This window comes from Coregonus lavaretus, assembly GCF_964263955.1.
Source record: "Coregonus lavaretus genome assembly, chromosome: 5".
Classification (NCBI taxonomy): domain Eukaryota; kingdom Metazoa; phylum Chordata; class Actinopteri; order Salmoniformes; family Salmonidae; genus Coregonus; species Coregonus lavaretus.
The window spans coordinates 15296192-15314635 of NC_139992.1; the positions used below are offsets into that span (position 1 = coordinate 15296192).

Here is an 18444-nt window from a genome sequence, read left to right on the forward strand (position 1 = left end):
AATACCCCTGGTCCCTGCCTCCCTCCACATCTCCCCCTGTGCTCTCGCACCCCCTGCATATGTGCCCCTCCCTCTCAAAAGTATTGCCATAATAGGGTAAACACAACCAGCCACAACATCATATGCTGCCCTGTGGGAGGCCAGGCTATTGCCATCAACTCCGTAGTGCCCCCCATTCCTTGATTCAATGGATAGAAAATACTTCTGTGAGGCAACATGTTCTAGGTAAGCCAGCCACACACAAGCAGAGATAGCACACTCAAATATTCCACTACCTCAATGAATGAATGTACCTTACATTTCCAGGTTTTGTGCAGTGAAGTCTTGTCTGTGGGCTAGAGTACAGTATGTAGCTCTGCTGTGGCTTAGTTTCAGTGACTGAATGGGAAAAGCAGCTGCCCTGGATTTTAGTAGCATTGAATCAAGTTGAACAGTAATATGTCCTGTAGGGTTCAAGGGTTTCAATTTGTGCAATCAAAATCTGGTGACTGACAGTCCCTTCAACAAATCATCTTGCTGTTCCCTTGTTGTGTATCATTACCTGAGAAAGTAAGTATTTTTAAATGAATTGTTTGAGTCAGATAAACATAGGAAACACACTAGTCTGTCAGCCTATACCACTTCTAGCAGTAGAGAGGATATCCCCACATCTATAGCCTCCTCCTGTGATGGTCCCATCCTTCAAAAGCATATTTACCAACAGCCTACCCCACATTCCACACACTGGAGATGCCAACCAGGAACAGCTGGCACCAAGGGAAATGGAATATGAGCATTCCCAGATAGAATTCCAACATGAACATGAGCATTCTATGATGAAACAGGGAATGCTCAAGGAACAGGAAATGGGCTTTAATATATCACAGTTGAAGTGGACAATCATACAAAACTTAATGCAACTTTCAGTGATAGGAGGGTGCAGTGAGATTCCCGATAGGTTGGACGATACTTTTCCTCAACAATCTTGAAAAAAACGTATACTTAAATTTGGAAATCAACCAATCTTCCATCGTTAACACAATGGAAAGGTCAAAAGCTTTATTATCCAAATGTTGAAAATGCGACAGAGAAACAAAATTGTGCTGTTTGAGGCCATATGGCGGAGAGTGATGCGGGCGCTGGAGATGTGAGCATGTGGGTCTGGGCAGGTGTGATGTAGTTTAGGTGATGTTGTCATTTGAAGGTGTATGTAAAAAATAAGTAACTGTCAGTGATTGCCTGGCTGCTGTCAGAGCTACAACTCAAATGGCAAGCACTGCATTCGTCTATTCAGCCAGTAGAGCTGAGCCTCTAAAATCACCCTCACAACCACCTCGAGGCAGAGCTAATGCTGCGTTCACGTGCTAGTCGGAACTAGGACATTTCCGACTTGCTAACTGGTTGTAGTTACACACATGCCGTGTTCAACCAGTTAGCAAGTCAGAAATGTTCAGAGTTTCGTAGTTCCGACTAGCACGTGAACGCAGCATAACACACAGGACACGCACCTCAGTACTCACAACAGCAGATCACCACAGGCAGATCCGAGCAAACATCATTCATCACCATGGCTGAGGGACTTTGCCCCTGGAAACTAGGCCAGCCTAGAGGGCAAACACATGGTTCCGAACACACATAAGGGCTGAAAACAACGGCATAAACTATGCAAATACTAGACAAATAGCAGGATACACTTGAGACAACTCACTTCCTTCTCAGAAGCATTTCACCTAGCTGTGCTTCCGATTCAATTCTTTGTCCCCAGATGGGTCAATAAACAGCCATTTAGACAAACTGCCCAAAGTTCGAGGCAGCGCCGCACCATCTACTATCAGCATATGTCTGTTTATTTGTTTGATCAGTCCTACTAATAAAAGGGGACTTGGCTCATGAAGGCAGTGTCATATCTGATGAAATCACAGAAGCCACAGTAATAGAGAAAAGGAGAACTGTTCTCTGGATGGATGGACTTATGGGGCCCATGAGCTGAGTGGGCCATTCACCTCTTTGCCACACACAAAAAAATGTGGACTAACTTACTGTAATGGCGTCCAGGGTAATATGATCAAATTGGAGAGGTTCATAAATCTAACAGTAATGTGCTGTAGTAAGAGCACACATTGTAGTTATGACAGTGTCCATTTTGTATTTTTTTGACCAATACATTTGGTATTTTGGCAGGGAACAGCTGAGGGGTCCATAGCAAAGATCCGTTATCCTATCTATAATAGCCTATACAGGACCTTTATGAGCAGTCAGCCTGGAATCAACTAGTTTATCTGAACCAGTGTTTTTGATAGTGGCACTCTGTAGTGGCATTTCAAACATAGCTACTGATCTTCAAGGGTAGTAGAAAGTAAAACATGTTGTAGGCTTTCCCTTACCGTTAGGCATGCTGTGACAGAAGAACCTATGCCATAAACAGACAAAGTTGAGTCCAGAAAACAAAACAGGAGGCAATTCTCCTTTGTATGAAGCAGTGACAAGAGATGTTGGGTTCGAATCACTGTGAGGTTCCAGTATTTAAAAAAATTTAATCATATGAGACCCAGACCCTGGTTGCATCTTAACTACCAAGCTTCATTAGAAAATGCAGACCTAACCCAATTTTGGTTTATGTTTTTGGGCCACAGCTACAGTGCTTTCGTTAAGTATTCAGACCCCTTGACCTTTTCCACATTTTGTTAGGTTACAGCCTTATTCTAAAATTGATTAAATTGTTCCCCCCCTCAATCTACACTCAATACCCCATAATGACAAAGCAAAAACTTATAAAAACCTGTTCTTTCTTTGTCATTATGGGGTGTTGTGTGTAGATTGATGAGGAAAAACATTAATTTAATCAATTTTAGAAAAAGGCTAACATACCAAAATGTTGAGTCAAGGTGTCTGAATACTTTCTGAATGCACTGTAAGATGGGAATCACAGGAGGAGGAAAAGTAGAAAACCTTGACAGGAGAACCTCTGGGATGTTTCTCAGAGAACAACAATGGCTTTTTATGCTTTAAAACGTAGATGGTGTGGTAGGCTAGTAAGACATTCAAAAAGTAACGCAATGACTATGTGTCTAATTCTTTGGAAGGGTAGGCTATTTCAAAGTGTCTGCAATATAAGTAAATTATTTGTGTGAAATCACATTCTTGTAGGCTAGTGGAGTGAAGTGTGGACCACAGTAAGGACACTAACAGCCACGTGAGTGCATGAAATCTGCGAGAAGTCATCTACTTTGTCTTAGAAAAGTTGCACTGCTTTTTTCACCCTTGTCCTACAACCCTCAATAAAAGCACCGTTATCTCAGCGTTGTGTTCTGCTCGAGCGCAATGACCGCAGATGTTCGCATTCTTGATTAACAATACAACATCGCCCTAGATTTGGACGAGGGGAAACTAGTAACAAAAGTAAACCCACCCCTCCCGATTGTAGTCTACCAATCTCTCTCTCCGCAAAGAAAAAAATATAACACCCCGCCCCCCCACTCGAAATTTAACAAGGGCTCAGGGAATGAATGGTCAGAAACGATTATCAGTGAAAAAGTTGTGCAAAACCATTACGCCAACCAAACAAACTACATGTATTCAAAGACAAAAAAAAAAGTAAGGATGCGTCAAACATTTAGGGGGTAGACTAACGAAAAATGTTACGTGGCATTAGTTGCACAAGTAGGACAAATCAACTAAGGAAAAACAGAATATACTATTTTAAGATTTTTAACATAAACGCCGAGGGACTAGTGACTGCAGTGTAAAGAATGGGCAATAGGCTACTGCATAGACACGTAATATTATTTGGGTTTAGTCCGATTCTCTATGATTTTACAACCAACGCTGAATTGTCAATTAGGCTACAAAGTAACATTCAAGTGATACAAAAAGTTGCAACGGTATTGCAAACAATAGGCTTAAGGCTAGCACTTAATGTGTTAGCCTACACAGTGTGGCACATGTGAAATGAGAATATTCTACTTGCCTCTGAATTGGAAATGTTGTCCCCTTAATCCACTCTGGAGGACAGTGAAGAATCCCGGGGATATCCCTTCAGTTGAAAAGCTATCCCCGTTGTCTTTTTTAGTTATCGGAGTTGTGAATGTGCCTGGACGCGTCTCTCATCCGGCTCGGAGGACTTCTACTGGAGCACTGAGGTGGATAGGGACTACTGGTCCACGGGCATAGGGAGTGGCTGGCTGCACAAAGTGCTGCTAGGCGTCCTTCGTTAATCACCATCAGTGAGAGGGAAAACGTCCAAAGTTCTCAGATGCGCAGCAGTTTTAGCTTATCATCATAACTCATTGCCAGTAAACACATCTATCAGTGCAATACCGCCATCTTGTGACAATTTCAAATCATCATGTACATCATTGCCATAGAGAGGAGCTACAGGGAGGCTAATTGCCTAAATAAAGGAAACACTTGAGTAAATGAGGGATAAACAACAAAGTATATTGAAAGCAGGTGCTTCCACACAGGTGTGGTTCCTTGGTTAATTAAGCAATTAACATCCCATCATGCTTAGGGTCATGCATAGAAATGGCCAGTTGCCCATTATTTTGGCTACCATGGGTAGAAGATACTGTATTTGTGACTTTGAAAGAGGGGTCTCAAAGGAGTGTGTGTGCGTGCGTCTGTCTGTCCGTCCGTCCATCCGTCCCCAGATCTTTCTTTGGTATAACGTCATTCGCAACAATCAAATGTGCATTCCGCCACCTACTGTACAGGTGTGTGACCAGATCTCAATCCAATTGAACACTTATGGGAAATTCTGGAGCGGCGCCTGGGACAGTGTTTTCCATCAACACAACACCAAATGATGGAATTGATTGTGGAATAATTGTGTCACATCCCTCCAATAGCGTTTCAGAAACTTGTAGAATCTATGCCAAGGTGCATTGAAGCTGAACCCAACGACCTGTTAAGAACTTTATTTTGGTGTTACCTTTATTTTGGTAGTTACCTGTAGTTAGCCTACCAATATATTTGAGAAGGGTGCAACTGCAGTCCGCAATTCAGGGTGTTCCTGCATGTGGGCATTCCTGCATCTGCAGGAACCCCTCTTTATACTTATATTGGTCCATTATTGTTTGAGGACGCAGGAATGAATGTACATTACATTTTACATTTACATTTTAGTCATTTAGCAGACGCTCTTATCCAGAGCGACTTACAGTTAGTGAGGGCATACATTTTTTTTTTCTTCATACCTGCAGGAACACCCCGAATTGCGGCCTGCAGATGCACATTATTGGTATTGAGTCCTCTAGTGTCAGGTGGTGGAATTGCAATAAGCAAACTCAAACGATGGTATGACACACCTCTTCTATTCTATTATTTTATATGCTTCAAAATATGTGACACAGGAAATAGGCTACTCTAGCTAAAAGTTAAATGTATAGGATATTTTCTATTCTATTATTTTCTATCCTATTATATTCGATATATGCCATATTCTACCAAAATGTCAATATAGTGATATGGATTAGTCTGTGTTCTGGAATGGGCCGTTCTAACTAAATTGTATTCCAATCGGACTGTATGTGCACTAATGTAAACTTACTGAAAGAGAACGAGGAAGAATAACTGAGCAGCCTAAAAACAATAAACTGTAAAGGCGTTGCTAAAAATCTACCCCCTTGACACATGCCGCTCCTCCAGCAGGTGAAACTATAATGATACTGTATCAAATTGTTACAAAAATCAATGCAGTTGCTGTGCAACTACAGACGCTTCACCCTCCCGGAAGTGCGTGACTTAAATAAAAAATGGCGGACCACAGCTGTGGTGGATTTAATTCGCCAGTGTTGTGGATTTTTTCTGCGAAATCTCTAATCAAAATGTGTTTGTTGGTTCTCGCGTTGAGACCTGTAGACGCTGAGGTTCAAATTGAAGATGCATTCCGTGCAGGAAATAAAGTATTTTCACCGACCGCTGCAGCAGCACGGGACCTACGGTAGGGAGCGTCGACAGCGTACTCATTAGCAATAGTAAACACCGATTTCGGCTGCTCTGTTCTGTAGCCTGTATAGGCGATATGCACAGGCGAGCATGACGTATTTCCGGTTAAATCTCAAGATGGATGGAAACTTCCGGTTATCGTAGAATGCTGTGCTACCGTATGCTAGCGTTGAATGCTTGTCGTCAAAAACATCCGAAACGGTTAATTTTCGTCGTTGTTGTTGTTTATCTTAATGTTTATGTTAATGTTTTTACTTGTAATACTTCGTCTTGACTTATAACACGATGACGTGTAAACGTACGAAAGTGTCCTTTAAAAAACGGGATGGTAGTGGGTTGAGGGTTGATGGGTCTGGTAGCTCACCGCTGTAGCCCTTGTAAAGTGTAGATCTGGAATAACAATATCAGGAAAAGTAAAGGGTTCACTAGGAAATACACCAGAATCTAACAGAGATTAATAACATTTATTTCGCAACACATTGTAGTCTGCCTATTTAATTGGATTCTGCATACCTAATTCCGCTTGCCGGAGTAGCATCTGGTTTGGGCTTCACTACAACCATGGCATCCACAGGTCCTGGCTTCACTCCCTATTTATTTATGAGATGTTATTAGGAGACCATGGCATCCACAGGTCCTGGCTTCACTCCCTATTTATTTATGAGATGTTATTAGGAGAGATGCTAGTATGCATGTGACACAACTGTCTGGTATTGTTCGCCACTTCTGCTCTGTTTCAGTGCACGAAAGTACAGGAGGGACGACAGACATGCCACATTCAGAGTAATAGTAATACAACCAAATGATTGCATATCCCACACCCAGCCACACAGGAACCGTAGCTTTTAAAAAGCACAACTGGCTGTGAATCATGCAATGTCATCTGAAATACACAGAAGCATAATTTAAATGGGTTTTGAAAGACGAGGGTCTACAGCAGCAGGAGTAAGAGCAAAACTTGTTCTTTCTACTTTTTACTGGTGTAAGCAACTTATCTACGGTCTAGTGTCACTTTTGTGCTTTCTGCATCACTTTCCTACTGTCTTGCACCACTTGGCTATACTGTCTCCCACCACTTACCTATTGTCTTGTGCCATTTACCTACCTTCAAACAGTATTGGCAGAGCAGTAGGTGAGTGGCGCAACATTGTAGCCTAGTACCAATAACAACAGTAGAGTGAAGGTTTTGCTCCTAATTCCTCTTGAAAAGTAGAAACATCAAGTACAAAAGCAAGGAAGTTGGGCCATATGTTTATAAAGAAAGAAGTAAAGATGACCGTACAGTTTTGAGTAGAACATCAGCAGTTTGAAGAATAGCTGAGTGGAATATGTTACTGTCATTGCAGTCATCAAGTCAGGAAAAAGTAGTAATCTCATTATTGTTTACATTTCAAACCAAACTCCAATTTGTTTACAACAGACCCAACAACAAAGCATGGCAATTCCCACTCAGCTACCCTGGTTTGTATTAGGCTACCACTGTTCAGCTATCGTGAAAACCACTAAAGTTCTAAAGTGTTCTCTTAGCAATGGCAATCAAAGCTGTGGTAACATTAAACGAGTAAAATGTGTTGAACGGAACCTTGAACAAGTTCAACAGAACTTTGAACGTGTCACTTAATCTAGTCTTACTCTCAGCTGGTGTGGTGTCTTTAGTTTCTTCATTGAGCGGTAGCAGTGGGCTCTCACAGAGTCTACTGTCACTGTCTTAATGTTTTTTTCCGGTAACCGGAAATGCCCAAGCATCCTTACGCCAATGCGGAACTGATGCGTGCATAGAGCCTATTGCATTAGGGAGGCGTTTAGCTTCAATCTATTCAATTAGGTAACATTTGACTAGTTTCGTTTAGTTTTCTACAGTGGTGCAGTAAAAAAAAAAAAAAAATCGCCCAAGACTTTCTATATTCTGTAACCAGAAAACATTTAATTAAAACGCACAAAAAGCAGGCTACAGTTGTCTGCCTCTGAGTGAACCGCCTCCCTGGGTACCTGGGAGCTATAGCTCTCGGTCTGACAGAACTCATGTTTATCAGGCTGCCGGGCACATCAATAGAACAACAGTATTATACTATTATATTGTATCTCTATAACTTTATGCTGCCAGATATCTTCTCTACGACGTCAACCCACCAGAGGGCTTCAACCTGCGTCGGGACGTGTACATCCGCATGGCGTCCCTGGTGAAGACCCTGAGGAGACACGGTGACTGGGTGCTGGTGCTGCCCCCTTGGGGGCGTCTCTACCACTGGCAGAGCCCAGACATCCACCAGACAAGGATCCCCTGGGGAGAGTTCTTCAGCCTCACCAGTCTCCAGGGCAACGTGCCAGTCATAGAATACGAGGAGTTTATAGCCGGTGAGTGCAGCTGAGCTGAAGTGATCTGTACTGTGCTGGCCTGGTTATGTATCCACCATAGTTACTGGGATCATGCTGGAAAGGATATTGTGGAAGGAAAATATCAGAGCCAGCACAGTAAGATTCTGGTCAACACTATAGTGTGAACCACCCCTCAGACATTTGAGTACATTTACATGTTGCTGTGGTTGGTTAACTTCCCCTGACTCCTGGCTCCTGGCTCCTTTCCATTTTCCTCTGTTAATGATTGTTCCATGGGTATAATAATGCATTATGATGCCTGGTCATAAAGGCTCATACAAACATAACATTGTACCTGCAGGCTTAAAGTAACATTTTATATTCCCATATTTTTGCCTCTAGAGTCTGGAGGTCCGTTTATTGAGCAGGTCCTGGTGCTACAGAACTACGCTGAAGGGTGGACGGACGGAAAATGGGAGGAGAAAGTGGATGAGAGACCCTGCGTTGAGCGGTTAATGTACTCCAAAGACAAACAGGGTTATTACAGGTACAGTGACCAGGTTCAGAGATGGATAGCAACACAATATATTCAACACAATGCATTCCAAAGACACTAAGGACTACGGCATGAGGAAACTAACAGTCTGTCATCTGTGCTTACCTATCTCTATGTCTCGCAAAGTTGAACTAGAAAAGGTAAATACTTGCTTCAGCTACTGAAGGTTTTGTTATGGGAGTGGAAGCAAATGTGTTAGTAGTAGTAATAGTAGTATAGTGGGGTAGTGAGTATTGGGTAGTTGCAGTCATAGAAATATCCCTGTGTTTAATCAATCAATCAAATGTATTTATAAAGCCCTTTTTACATCCGCAGATGTCACAAAGTGCTATAAAGAAACCCAGCCTAAAACCCCAAACAGCAAGCAATGCAGATGTAGAAGCACATTTCCTCTCTCTTTCGCTCTCCCTCTCTATAGAGGTTGGTTCTGGGGCTATGAGGAAACCAGGTGTGTGAACGTCACCTGTCTGTCAGCTCAGGGCCACGCCTCCATCCTGGCACCACTCCTGCAGAACAACATCACATCAACGTGAGTCAATAGAAGTCTGTGTTTGGCCATGGTAGAAAAATAATTTCATATGGAACCAGCCCTAATGAATGCTTGATTTAGGCCAAATATTCTTGTCTTAGGCAAATCAAATACTAATGACATAACACTGACATGTGCCATGGAATTCCAATTTTAGATGTATAGTCTTTATTGGATTTGCTGAATGTACTGTATGAGATGTGCACCTGTGTCCACTGATGGAGCTCTTTCCTTTCATATCCCTGCAGGTCAGTGATGTTGGATAGAGCAGAGACTGTCCTCCATGATCTCTACGCTGGAAAGGACTACTGGAATGTTAGTCTGATAAGTTGTAAAGAATGTAGCTAAGTTTGGTAATGTTTGATACCCTACAATCATACACTGAACAAAAATATAAATGCAACATGCAACAATTTCAATGATTTTAATGAGTTACAGTTCATAAGGAAATCAGTCAATTGAAATAAATTCATTAGGCCCTAATCTATGGATTTCACATGACTGGGAATACAGATATGCATCTGTTGGTCACAGATACCTTTTTAAAAAAAGGTAGGGCGTGGATCATAAAACCAGTCAGTATCTGGTGTGACCACCATTTGCCTCATGCAGTGCGACACATCTCCTTCACATAGAGTTGATCAGGCTGTTGATTGTGGCCTGTGGAATGTTGTCCCACTCCTCTTCAATGGCTGTGCGAAGTTGCTGGATATTAGCGGGAACTGCAACACGCTGTCGTATACGTCGATCCAGAGCAAACCAAACATGCTCAATGGGTGACATGTCTGGTGAGTATGCAGGCCATGGAAGAACTGGAACATTTTCAGCTTCCAGGAATTGTGTACAGATCCTTGCGACATGGGGCTGTGCATTATCATGCTGCAGAACTTGCACCTGTGTAATGATCATGATGTTTAATCAACTTCTTGATATGCCACACCTGTCAGGTGGATGGATTATTTTGGCAAAGGAGAAACGCTCACTAACAGGGATGTAAACAAATTTGTGCACAACATTTGAGGGAAGTAAGCTTTTTGTGCATATGGAACATTTCTGGGATCTTTTATTTCAGCTCAAACGTGGGACCAACACTTTACATGTTGCGTTTATATTTTTGTTCACTGTAGTAACAAGATGATTAACTAAATTGTGCATTTTAATGCCTCAACCTTTTGCTAATGAATTGTTCAGTCATGACAATTGTACCTTATTACCACTAATTTAATGGATAGTCCTTACCTGTTTGGTTTAACACTCCCAATTTTGCCCATTAAGTATTTTTGTGCCTTCTCTCTAGACTCGCCGCAGCATGGTCTTCGCCAAACACCTGCGTCTCCTAGGGGACGAGTTCCGAGCAATGTACCTGAACTCCACAGACGAGCAGGACCAGACCGTATACAATGAGGACTGGACTCTCATTAAGGTTTTTAGACTTCTTCACATACATTTCTTGCACATTTAGATTATATTTATTTATCCACATTACATTACTTCCTGCACTAGCAACATGTAGGTCTACTGTATCTACTTAACCTATACAATTAATGGGGGGACATGTTAAGGTATGGATAGTTATGGTTTGCTGTTGGTGGTTGATTTGGATTGGGCATCAGTGGTTTGATGTGTTATTCATTTCTGTGTGTAAACTTAGAATAAGCTGAGTTCTGCGAGAGGGGGGCCATACCTGGGTGTCCACCTGAGAAGGAAGGACTTTATCTGGGGTCACAGAGAGGATGTGCCCAGCCTCAAAGGAGCTGTCAAGAAGATCAGGAGCCTCATGAAGAAAAACAACCTAGACAGAGTCTTTGTGGCCACAGATGCAGATGATGAAGGTACTGTTGTACTTTGGTGCCATTGAGATAGATTGATGTTGAATTTAGATGAAAGAAGTTGTTGACAATAAAGCGATTCATATTTGCAGCCTTAAGAACATAACAATAATTTTGTTAAGAATTGGAATGTCCACGGTCGATGTCCGCGCCCCTGCGGAAATCTAATTAGCATAATAAATAAATCCCCATAGAAATCTGCCTATGTCGCACTTCCGCATCTGCAGTGAAAGGGCTAGAGCGGTGTTTGTCAGACCATAAGACATGCCCGAAAATCTGTCTTCTCACAAAATCGTCTGTAGCGTCCGAACAGTTTAGCCTTCAAACTATTATGACCCCTCTATAGAATGATGAGACTCTCGTGAACATGTTTTGCTCTAGGATGCCCACAGGCCTCACAAGACTCGTCTGAAGGTCCCCCGGTACCAGTTGAAAAAATTAATGGAAGTATATATGGAGACTGTTTAGTGCTAAAAATAAGGGGTTAAATACAATAAGGGGTTGAATGCATAACAAATGTTTCCTGATTTTTCTCAGATATAGGACAGACACTTCAGAACAAACTTTTTTTGGGACTGTTGCTCCATGTAGTGAATCTGTTATTCAATGCGTTTGTATGGGCTAATAGCAGTAAGGCCAAAAATAATTGTATCATAATTGTTAGATTTTTTTATACTTCAAAAGGTTCTTAATATTCAAAATCAACTGGCAAAATGATCCTTGGTATGACCTTCAAACAATTCCATATAGCTTAGTAGTACCCCCCCTCCCCCGGCTTAGTCTCTTAAGGGTTAAATGAAATTGACCCCAACCCGATTACCCAGTAGAGAGAATAACTACATCAAGGCTTGGCAGGTTTATTCTGTCCGTACCCTACTCCACAGAGTCTGTCCTAGACAATATGACCGGTGTGTTCCTAATGAGGCATATGTCTGTCCTGTGCAGAGCTGGCGGAGCTGAAGAGGATGTTACCAGAGATGACACGCTTCGAGCCCACCTGGGAGGACCTGGAACTACTCAAAGACGGGGGCGTGGCTATCATTGACCAATGGATCTGCGCACATGCCAGGTACAGCTCACACTGTGCTTAGAATATATTCCACCATTCAGATGAAAGTGTTACACAACGTGTGCAGACTGTAGGTAGGGAGCTGTGATGAGTACACATGATGCAGACATTCTTGTGTTTTTCTTTTGTTGATGTGCACATGTAAATACTGAAGTTAGTCCATAAGAGTATACTGCTACAGCATGATATAACATAAGGGGCTAAACCAAATACAGAGGCTATAATAGAGAAATACACTTACAGGACAAAGGCCCAATTACTGGTAAACCCAACAGAAACGTGACCATAATGAAACTAGGGTCTGTGCACAAGACCACTGTGGAATAGTAACTGTGCCACAAGGAAGGCACAGGCTAAATTAGGCTACATGCATACATAAGGCTAAAAACAGTGCACAGTAGCATGAGGCTACATAAAGGTTCTAAATGTCCATAAACAAGGCTATGCATAAACAGTCAATATGAACTTGAAAATATTACCCCTGAAATGATACGTGAGCTACACCAGGCCTAACGTGCTACCATTACTAGCTAACATCTTGGCTTAGCTGGCTAGCAGTAGCATGACACATGAAAGAAAAATACCTCAAATATGAACTTGATCGCCTTAGCAACACTCAACTAAAGTAATGACATGTCAGACAGTACTTACAATTAGATGCACGCACTAAAACACAGGTCAAATACAGATTGGTGAGGACCAGTCCAACTAGTCCAGTCTGTTCTGACCACGATCTCACGCTGAAGACAGGAGCGGGGTTCAGTGAGTACGTTTACATGTTGTTACGTTCCCCAGCTAGAAAACCCAAATATGTCGCTCAAACAGAAGCAGGATTTAACAAAGTCGCTGAACAACAACCAAAACAGGTGGAGTTTTAGGAGGGGTTCTGAAAGATACTCTTGGGGGTGTCCACTGAAAGTTGACTAGCAACAAAAACTGGAACCTAAAAGACACCCACCATGAGTGCCCACTAAATTTGCCCAAGAAGAGGCAAACAAAAGAAAAACCCACACCAAACTTAAAGACAGGAAGCAAACCAAAAAGTGGAACAAATTGAAAACAGGGAAGATCAAATAAAGGCTTGTTTGTCTAGAAACGAATAGGGAGTGCCAACTAAAAGTGTTAATCCTCTGTCTCTCAAGACAGCTGGAGCACTGGACCAGCCACTCTTAAATAGCAACTGGACCAGCACAGGTGACACACCTTCCCACTAATGAGATGGCAACCAGCACAGGTTTAACACATACTGACTAACAAGGTGACACCAATCGGTGCGCCCTATATGCTAACGTGCTATACGTGCTAAAGTCCAACCTCAAAACATAAATGGAAAAACCAGACCCTGTAACACATGCACACTAATAATTTGATATTAAACTGATTATGTCAATAGTCATGTAAACACGTTACTCTTCTTATCTTAATCGGCGGAAGGTCAAAATCGAAGTAGGCATACGCCGATAAAAACACCTGGTTTTCTGAGAAATCTTTAGGATTATTAGGACATGTAAACACCTTAATCAGCGTTCCAGCGATGCATTTGATCTGTGCATGTGCTTACACCAGCCGAGCGAGCCTCCCTCTTTAGCGCGGGTGAAGTGTGTTCAGAACACCTGAATGTATGCGTCTTAGAAATAGTTTTCACATACAAACTTTATATGTCGGAACTCAGAATAAAATATGCTTCCCAAAAATAACATGTTCGTTGTGGTAGAACGTTTATTTTGATTGGCGATTTTCTGCAGTTATCAGAGTGCCATCAGGTAGTCTGATTTCAGATGTGTCCATGTAAACAGGATAATTAGGGAAATCGTTCTTCTTGCAAAGCATGTAAACGGTTTAATCAAACTATTATATTAATCTCACTATCCACAATAATTGTGTGCATGTAACGGCAATCAGTTGAGGTGCACTGGGAATGGTGGACTGTGATTGGCTGATAGAAGTGGGGTGACTTGTAGGTACCACTAATGAGAAAATAAGGGGTGTTGGGCAAATAAAACAAATACTAGAATAGGGGAAAAGTAAACACTAAATAAGAGCTGGCCTTTTAACAAGTATTGTATGGAAAGTCCCCTGTAGCTCAGTTGGTAGAGCATGGCGCTTGCAACGGCAGGGTTGTGGGTTCGTTTCCCACGGGGGGCCAGTATGAAAAAAAATTTATGCACTCACTAACTGTAAGTCGCTCTGGATAAGAGCATCTGCTAAATGACTAAAATGTAAATGAACGATGTATTGTATTTGGGAAGGTGAAGTCTGTTGTTATACTGTATTTCATGTTGGTTTGATACTTGTAAAAGTGACTTGTCTTTCTTTCTTAGTTGCCCTTGGAGGGATGAATAAAGTTGTACTAAATTGAATTCCCTCTATCTCCCTTCCATTTCCCAGGTATTTTATCGGAACCTCCGTGTCAACCTTTTCCTTCCGTATCCACGAGGAAAGAGAGATATTGGGATTCGACCCGAAAACCACCTACAACCGCTTCTGTGGGGACAGTGAGAACGTGTGTGAACAGCCCACACACTGGAAAATAGTCTACTGACTCAACGATTCAACACCTCTCTAAAAACATGTCAAAAGCAGTGTTAAAGTGGATCTTTTTTCTATATACAGTACCAGTCAAAAGTTTGGACACACCTACTCATTCAAAGGTTTTTCTTTATTTATACTATTTTCTACATTGTAGAATAATAGTAAAGACATCAAAACTATGAAATAACACATATGGAATCATGTAGTAACCAAAAATATATTTTATATTTGAGATTCTTCAAAATAGCCACCCTTTGCCCTGATGACAGCTTTGCACACTTGTCATTCTCTCAACCAGCTTCACCTGGAATGCTTTTCCAACAGTCTTGAAGGAGTTCCCACATATGCTGAGCACTTGTTGGCTGCTTTTGCTTCACTCTAAGGTCCAACTCATCCCAAACCATCTCAATTGGGTTGAGGTCGGGTGATTGTGGAGGCCAGGTCATCTGATGCAGCACTCCATCACTCTCCATCTTGGTCAAATAGCCTTTACACAGCTTGGAGGTGTGTTGGGTCATTGTCCTGTTGAAAAACAAATTATAGTCCCACTAAGCCCAAACCAGATGGGATGGCGTATCGCTGCAGAATGCTGTGGTAGCCATGCTGGTTAAGTGTGCCTTGAATTCTAAATAAATCACAGACAGTGTCACCAGCAAAGCACCCCCACACCATAACACCTCCTCCTCCATGCTTCACGGTGGGAACTACACATGCAGAGATCATCCGTTCACCCACACCGCGTCTCACAAAGACACGGCGGCTGGTACCAAATATCTCCAATTTGGACTCCAGACCAAAGGACATATTTCCACCGGTCTAATGTCCATAGTTCGTGTTTCTTGACCCAAGCAAGTCTCTTCTTATTATTGGTGTCCTTTAGTAGTTGTTTCTTTGCAGCAATTCGACCATGAAGGCCTGATTCACACAGTCTCCTCTGAACAGTTGATGTTGAGATGTGTCTGTTACTTCAACTCTGTGAAGCATTTAATAGGGCTGCAATTTCTGAGGCTGGTAACTCTATTGAACTTATCCTCTGCAGCAGAGGTAACTCTGGGTCTTCCTTTCCTGTGGCGGTCCTCATGAGTGCCAGTTTCATCATAGCGCTTGATGGTTTTTGCAACTGCACTTGAAGAAACTTTCAAAGTTCTTGACATTTTCTGTATTGACTGACCTTCATGTCTTCAAGTAATGAGCTGTTCTTGCCATAATATGGACTTGGTCTTTTACCAAATAGGGCTATCTTGTGAATACCCCCCCCCCCCCCCCCCCACCTTGTCACAACACAACTGATTGGCTCAAATGCATTGAGAAGGAAATAAATTCCACAAATTAACTTTTAAGAAGGCACACCTGTTAATTGAAATGCATTCCAGGTGACTACCTCATGAAGCTGGTTGAGAGAATGCCGAGCGTGTGCAAAGCTGTCATCAAGGCAAAGGTAGCTACTTTGAAGAAACTCAAATATAAAATATATTATGATTTGTTTAACACTTTTTTGTTTTCTACATGATTCCATATGTGTTATTTCATAGTTTTTATATCTTCACTATTATTCTACAATGTAGAAAATAGTAAAAATAAAGAAAAACCCTTGAATGAGTAGGTGTCCAAACTTTTGACTGGTACTGTGTATGTATATACAGTGGGGGGGGGGGGATTATTTAGTCAGCCACCAATTGTGCAAGTTCTCCCACTTATAAAGATGAGAGAGGCCTGTAATTATCATCATAGATACACGTCAACTATGACAGACAAATTGAGAAAAGAAAATCCAGAAAATCACATTGTAGGATTTTTTTGAATTTATTTGCCAATTATGGTGGAAAATAAGTATTTGGTCACCTACAAACAAGCAAGATTTCTGGCTCTCACAGACCTGTAACTTCTTCTTTAAGAGGCTCCTCTGTCCTCCACTCGTTACCTGTATTAATGACACCTGATTGAACTTGTTATCAGTATAAAAGACACCTGTCCACAACCTCAAACAGTCACACTCCAAACTCCACTATGGCCAAGACCAAAGAGCTGTCAAAGGACACCAGAAACAAAATTGTAGACCTGCACCAGGCTGGGAAGACTGAATCTGCAATAGGTAAGCAGCTTGGTTTGAAGAAATCAACTGTGGGAGCAATTATTAGGAAATGGAAGACATACAAGACCACTGATAATCTCCCTCGATCTGGGGCTCCACGCAAGATCTCACCCCGTGGGGTCAAAATGATCACAAGAACGGTGAGCAAAAATCCCAGAACCACACGGGGGGACCTAGTGAATGACCTGCAGAGAGCTGGGACCTAAGTAACAAAGCCTACCATCAGTAACACACTACGCCGCCAGGGACTCAAATCCTGCAGTGCCAGACGTGTCCCCCTGCTTAAGCCAGTACATGTCCAGGCCCGTCTGAACTTTGCTAGAGTGCATTTGGATGATCCAGAAGAGGATTGGGAGAATGTCATATGGTCAGATGAAACCAAAATATAACTTTTTGGTAAAAACTCAACACACCGCCCGGGCAACGAAGGAGTGGTTTCGTAAGAAGCATTTCAAGGTCCTGGAGTGGCCTAGCCAGTCTCCAGATCTCAACCCCATAGAAAATCTTTGTAGGGAGTTGAAAGTCCGTGTTGCACAGCGACAGCCCCAAAACATCACTGCTCTAGAGGAGATCTGCATGGAGGAATGGGCCAAAATACCAGCAACAGTGTGTGAAAACCTTGTGAAGACTTACAGAAAACGTTTGACCTGTGTCATTGCCAACAAAGGGTATATAACAAAGTATTGAGAAACTTTTGTTATTGACCAAATACTTATTTTCCACCATAATTTGCAAATAAATTCCTTAAAAATCCTACAATGTGATTTTCTGGATTTTTTTTTTTCTCATTTTGTCTGTCATAGTTGACGTGTACCTATGATGAAAATTACAGGCCTCTCTCATCTTTTTAAGTGGGAGAACTTGCACAATTGGTGGCTAACTAAATACTTTTTTTCCCCACTGTATATTTATATATATACTGTGTGCACAATTATTAGGCAAGTTGTATGTTTGAGGATTCATTTTATTATTTAACAACTACAGTGCTCTCGGTCAATCCAAAATGTTAATAAACCTCAAACCTGAATATTTAAGAAAGTAAATGTGAGGTTTTGGCTTTCTTTGGAGAAAATCTATGTGTGCACAATTATTGGGCAGCTATTAGTGTGTAGAATTATTATGCAACTAAATGAAAAACGAAAAGTTCCCCATCTCACTTGTTTATTTTCATCTGTTAAAGTGAGAATAATAAACAAACCACTCAAAATTCACAAATAAACATTTCTGACAAAAAAAAGAAAAAAAAGAATCAGTGACCAATATAGCCACCCTTCTTTTCAATAACAGTCATAAGCCTTCCATCCATGGAGTCTGTCAGTTTCTTGATCTGTTGACAATCAACTTTTTGTGCAGCAGCAACCACAGTCTCCCAGACACTGGTCAGAGAGGTGTACTGTTTTCCTTCACCGTAAATCGACCGTTTAATAAGGGACCACAAGTTCGCAATAGGGTTTAGGTCAGGTGAAGGGGGCCATGTCATTATTCTTTCATCTTTAAGGCCTTTACTGGCTAGCCACGCAGTGGAGTACTTCGATGCATGCGATGGAGCATTGTCCTGCATAAAAATCATGGTATTCTTGAAAGATGCAGACTTTT

General features: G+C 41.8%; 2 protein-coding genes across 10 annotated transcripts in view; one reads left to right on the top strand and one right to left on the bottom strand.

Moving 5' to 3' along the window:
* LOC311129826 (unconventional myosin-Ib-like) overlaps positions 1-4204 on the bottom strand; it is a 122038-nt gene extending 117834 nt beyond the window's left edge. The window contains exons 1-2 of one of the 7 annotated variants that reach the window (XM_084162289.1): positions 1688-1792; positions 1500-1583 (exon numbers count right to left, since the gene is read on the bottom strand). In XM_084162289.1, the coding sequence (XP_084018415.1) occupies positions 1500-1548 (49 nt within the window). In that variant the 5' untranslated portion in view covers positions 1549-1583; positions 1688-1792. Of the gene's footprint in view, positions 1-298; positions 374-1487; positions 1584-1687; positions 1793-3946 lie in introns of those variants that run through there. The other 6 variants (XM_084162283.1, XM_084162288.1, XM_084162284.1 and 3 more) reach the window with 6 other exon arrangements.
* LOC311129828 (GDP-fucose protein O-fucosyltransferase 2-like) lies at positions 139-14878 on the top strand. 3 transcript variants are annotated; one of them, XM_084162292.1, is made up of 9 exons: positions 139-225; positions 8030-8280; positions 8644-8788; positions 9216-9326; positions 9575-9641; positions 10624-10749; positions 10978-11158; positions 12101-12224; positions 14613-14878. In XM_084162292.1, exons 1-9 carry the CDS (start codon positions 188-190, stop codon positions 14764-14766), a joined length of 1197 nt encoding a protein of 398 aa, XP_084018418.1. In that variant the 5' UTR covers positions 139-187; the 3' UTR covers positions 14767-14878. The 3 variants fall into 3 exon arrangements, with proteins under 3 accessions (XP_084018418.1, XP_084018419.1, XP_084018417.1); XM_084162293.1 differs by lacking the exon at positions 139-225 and adding an exon at positions 5703-5920; XM_084162291.1 differs by lacking the exon at positions 139-225 and adding an exon at positions 6054-6126.
* Positions 14879-18444: the final 3566 nt, after the last annotated feature.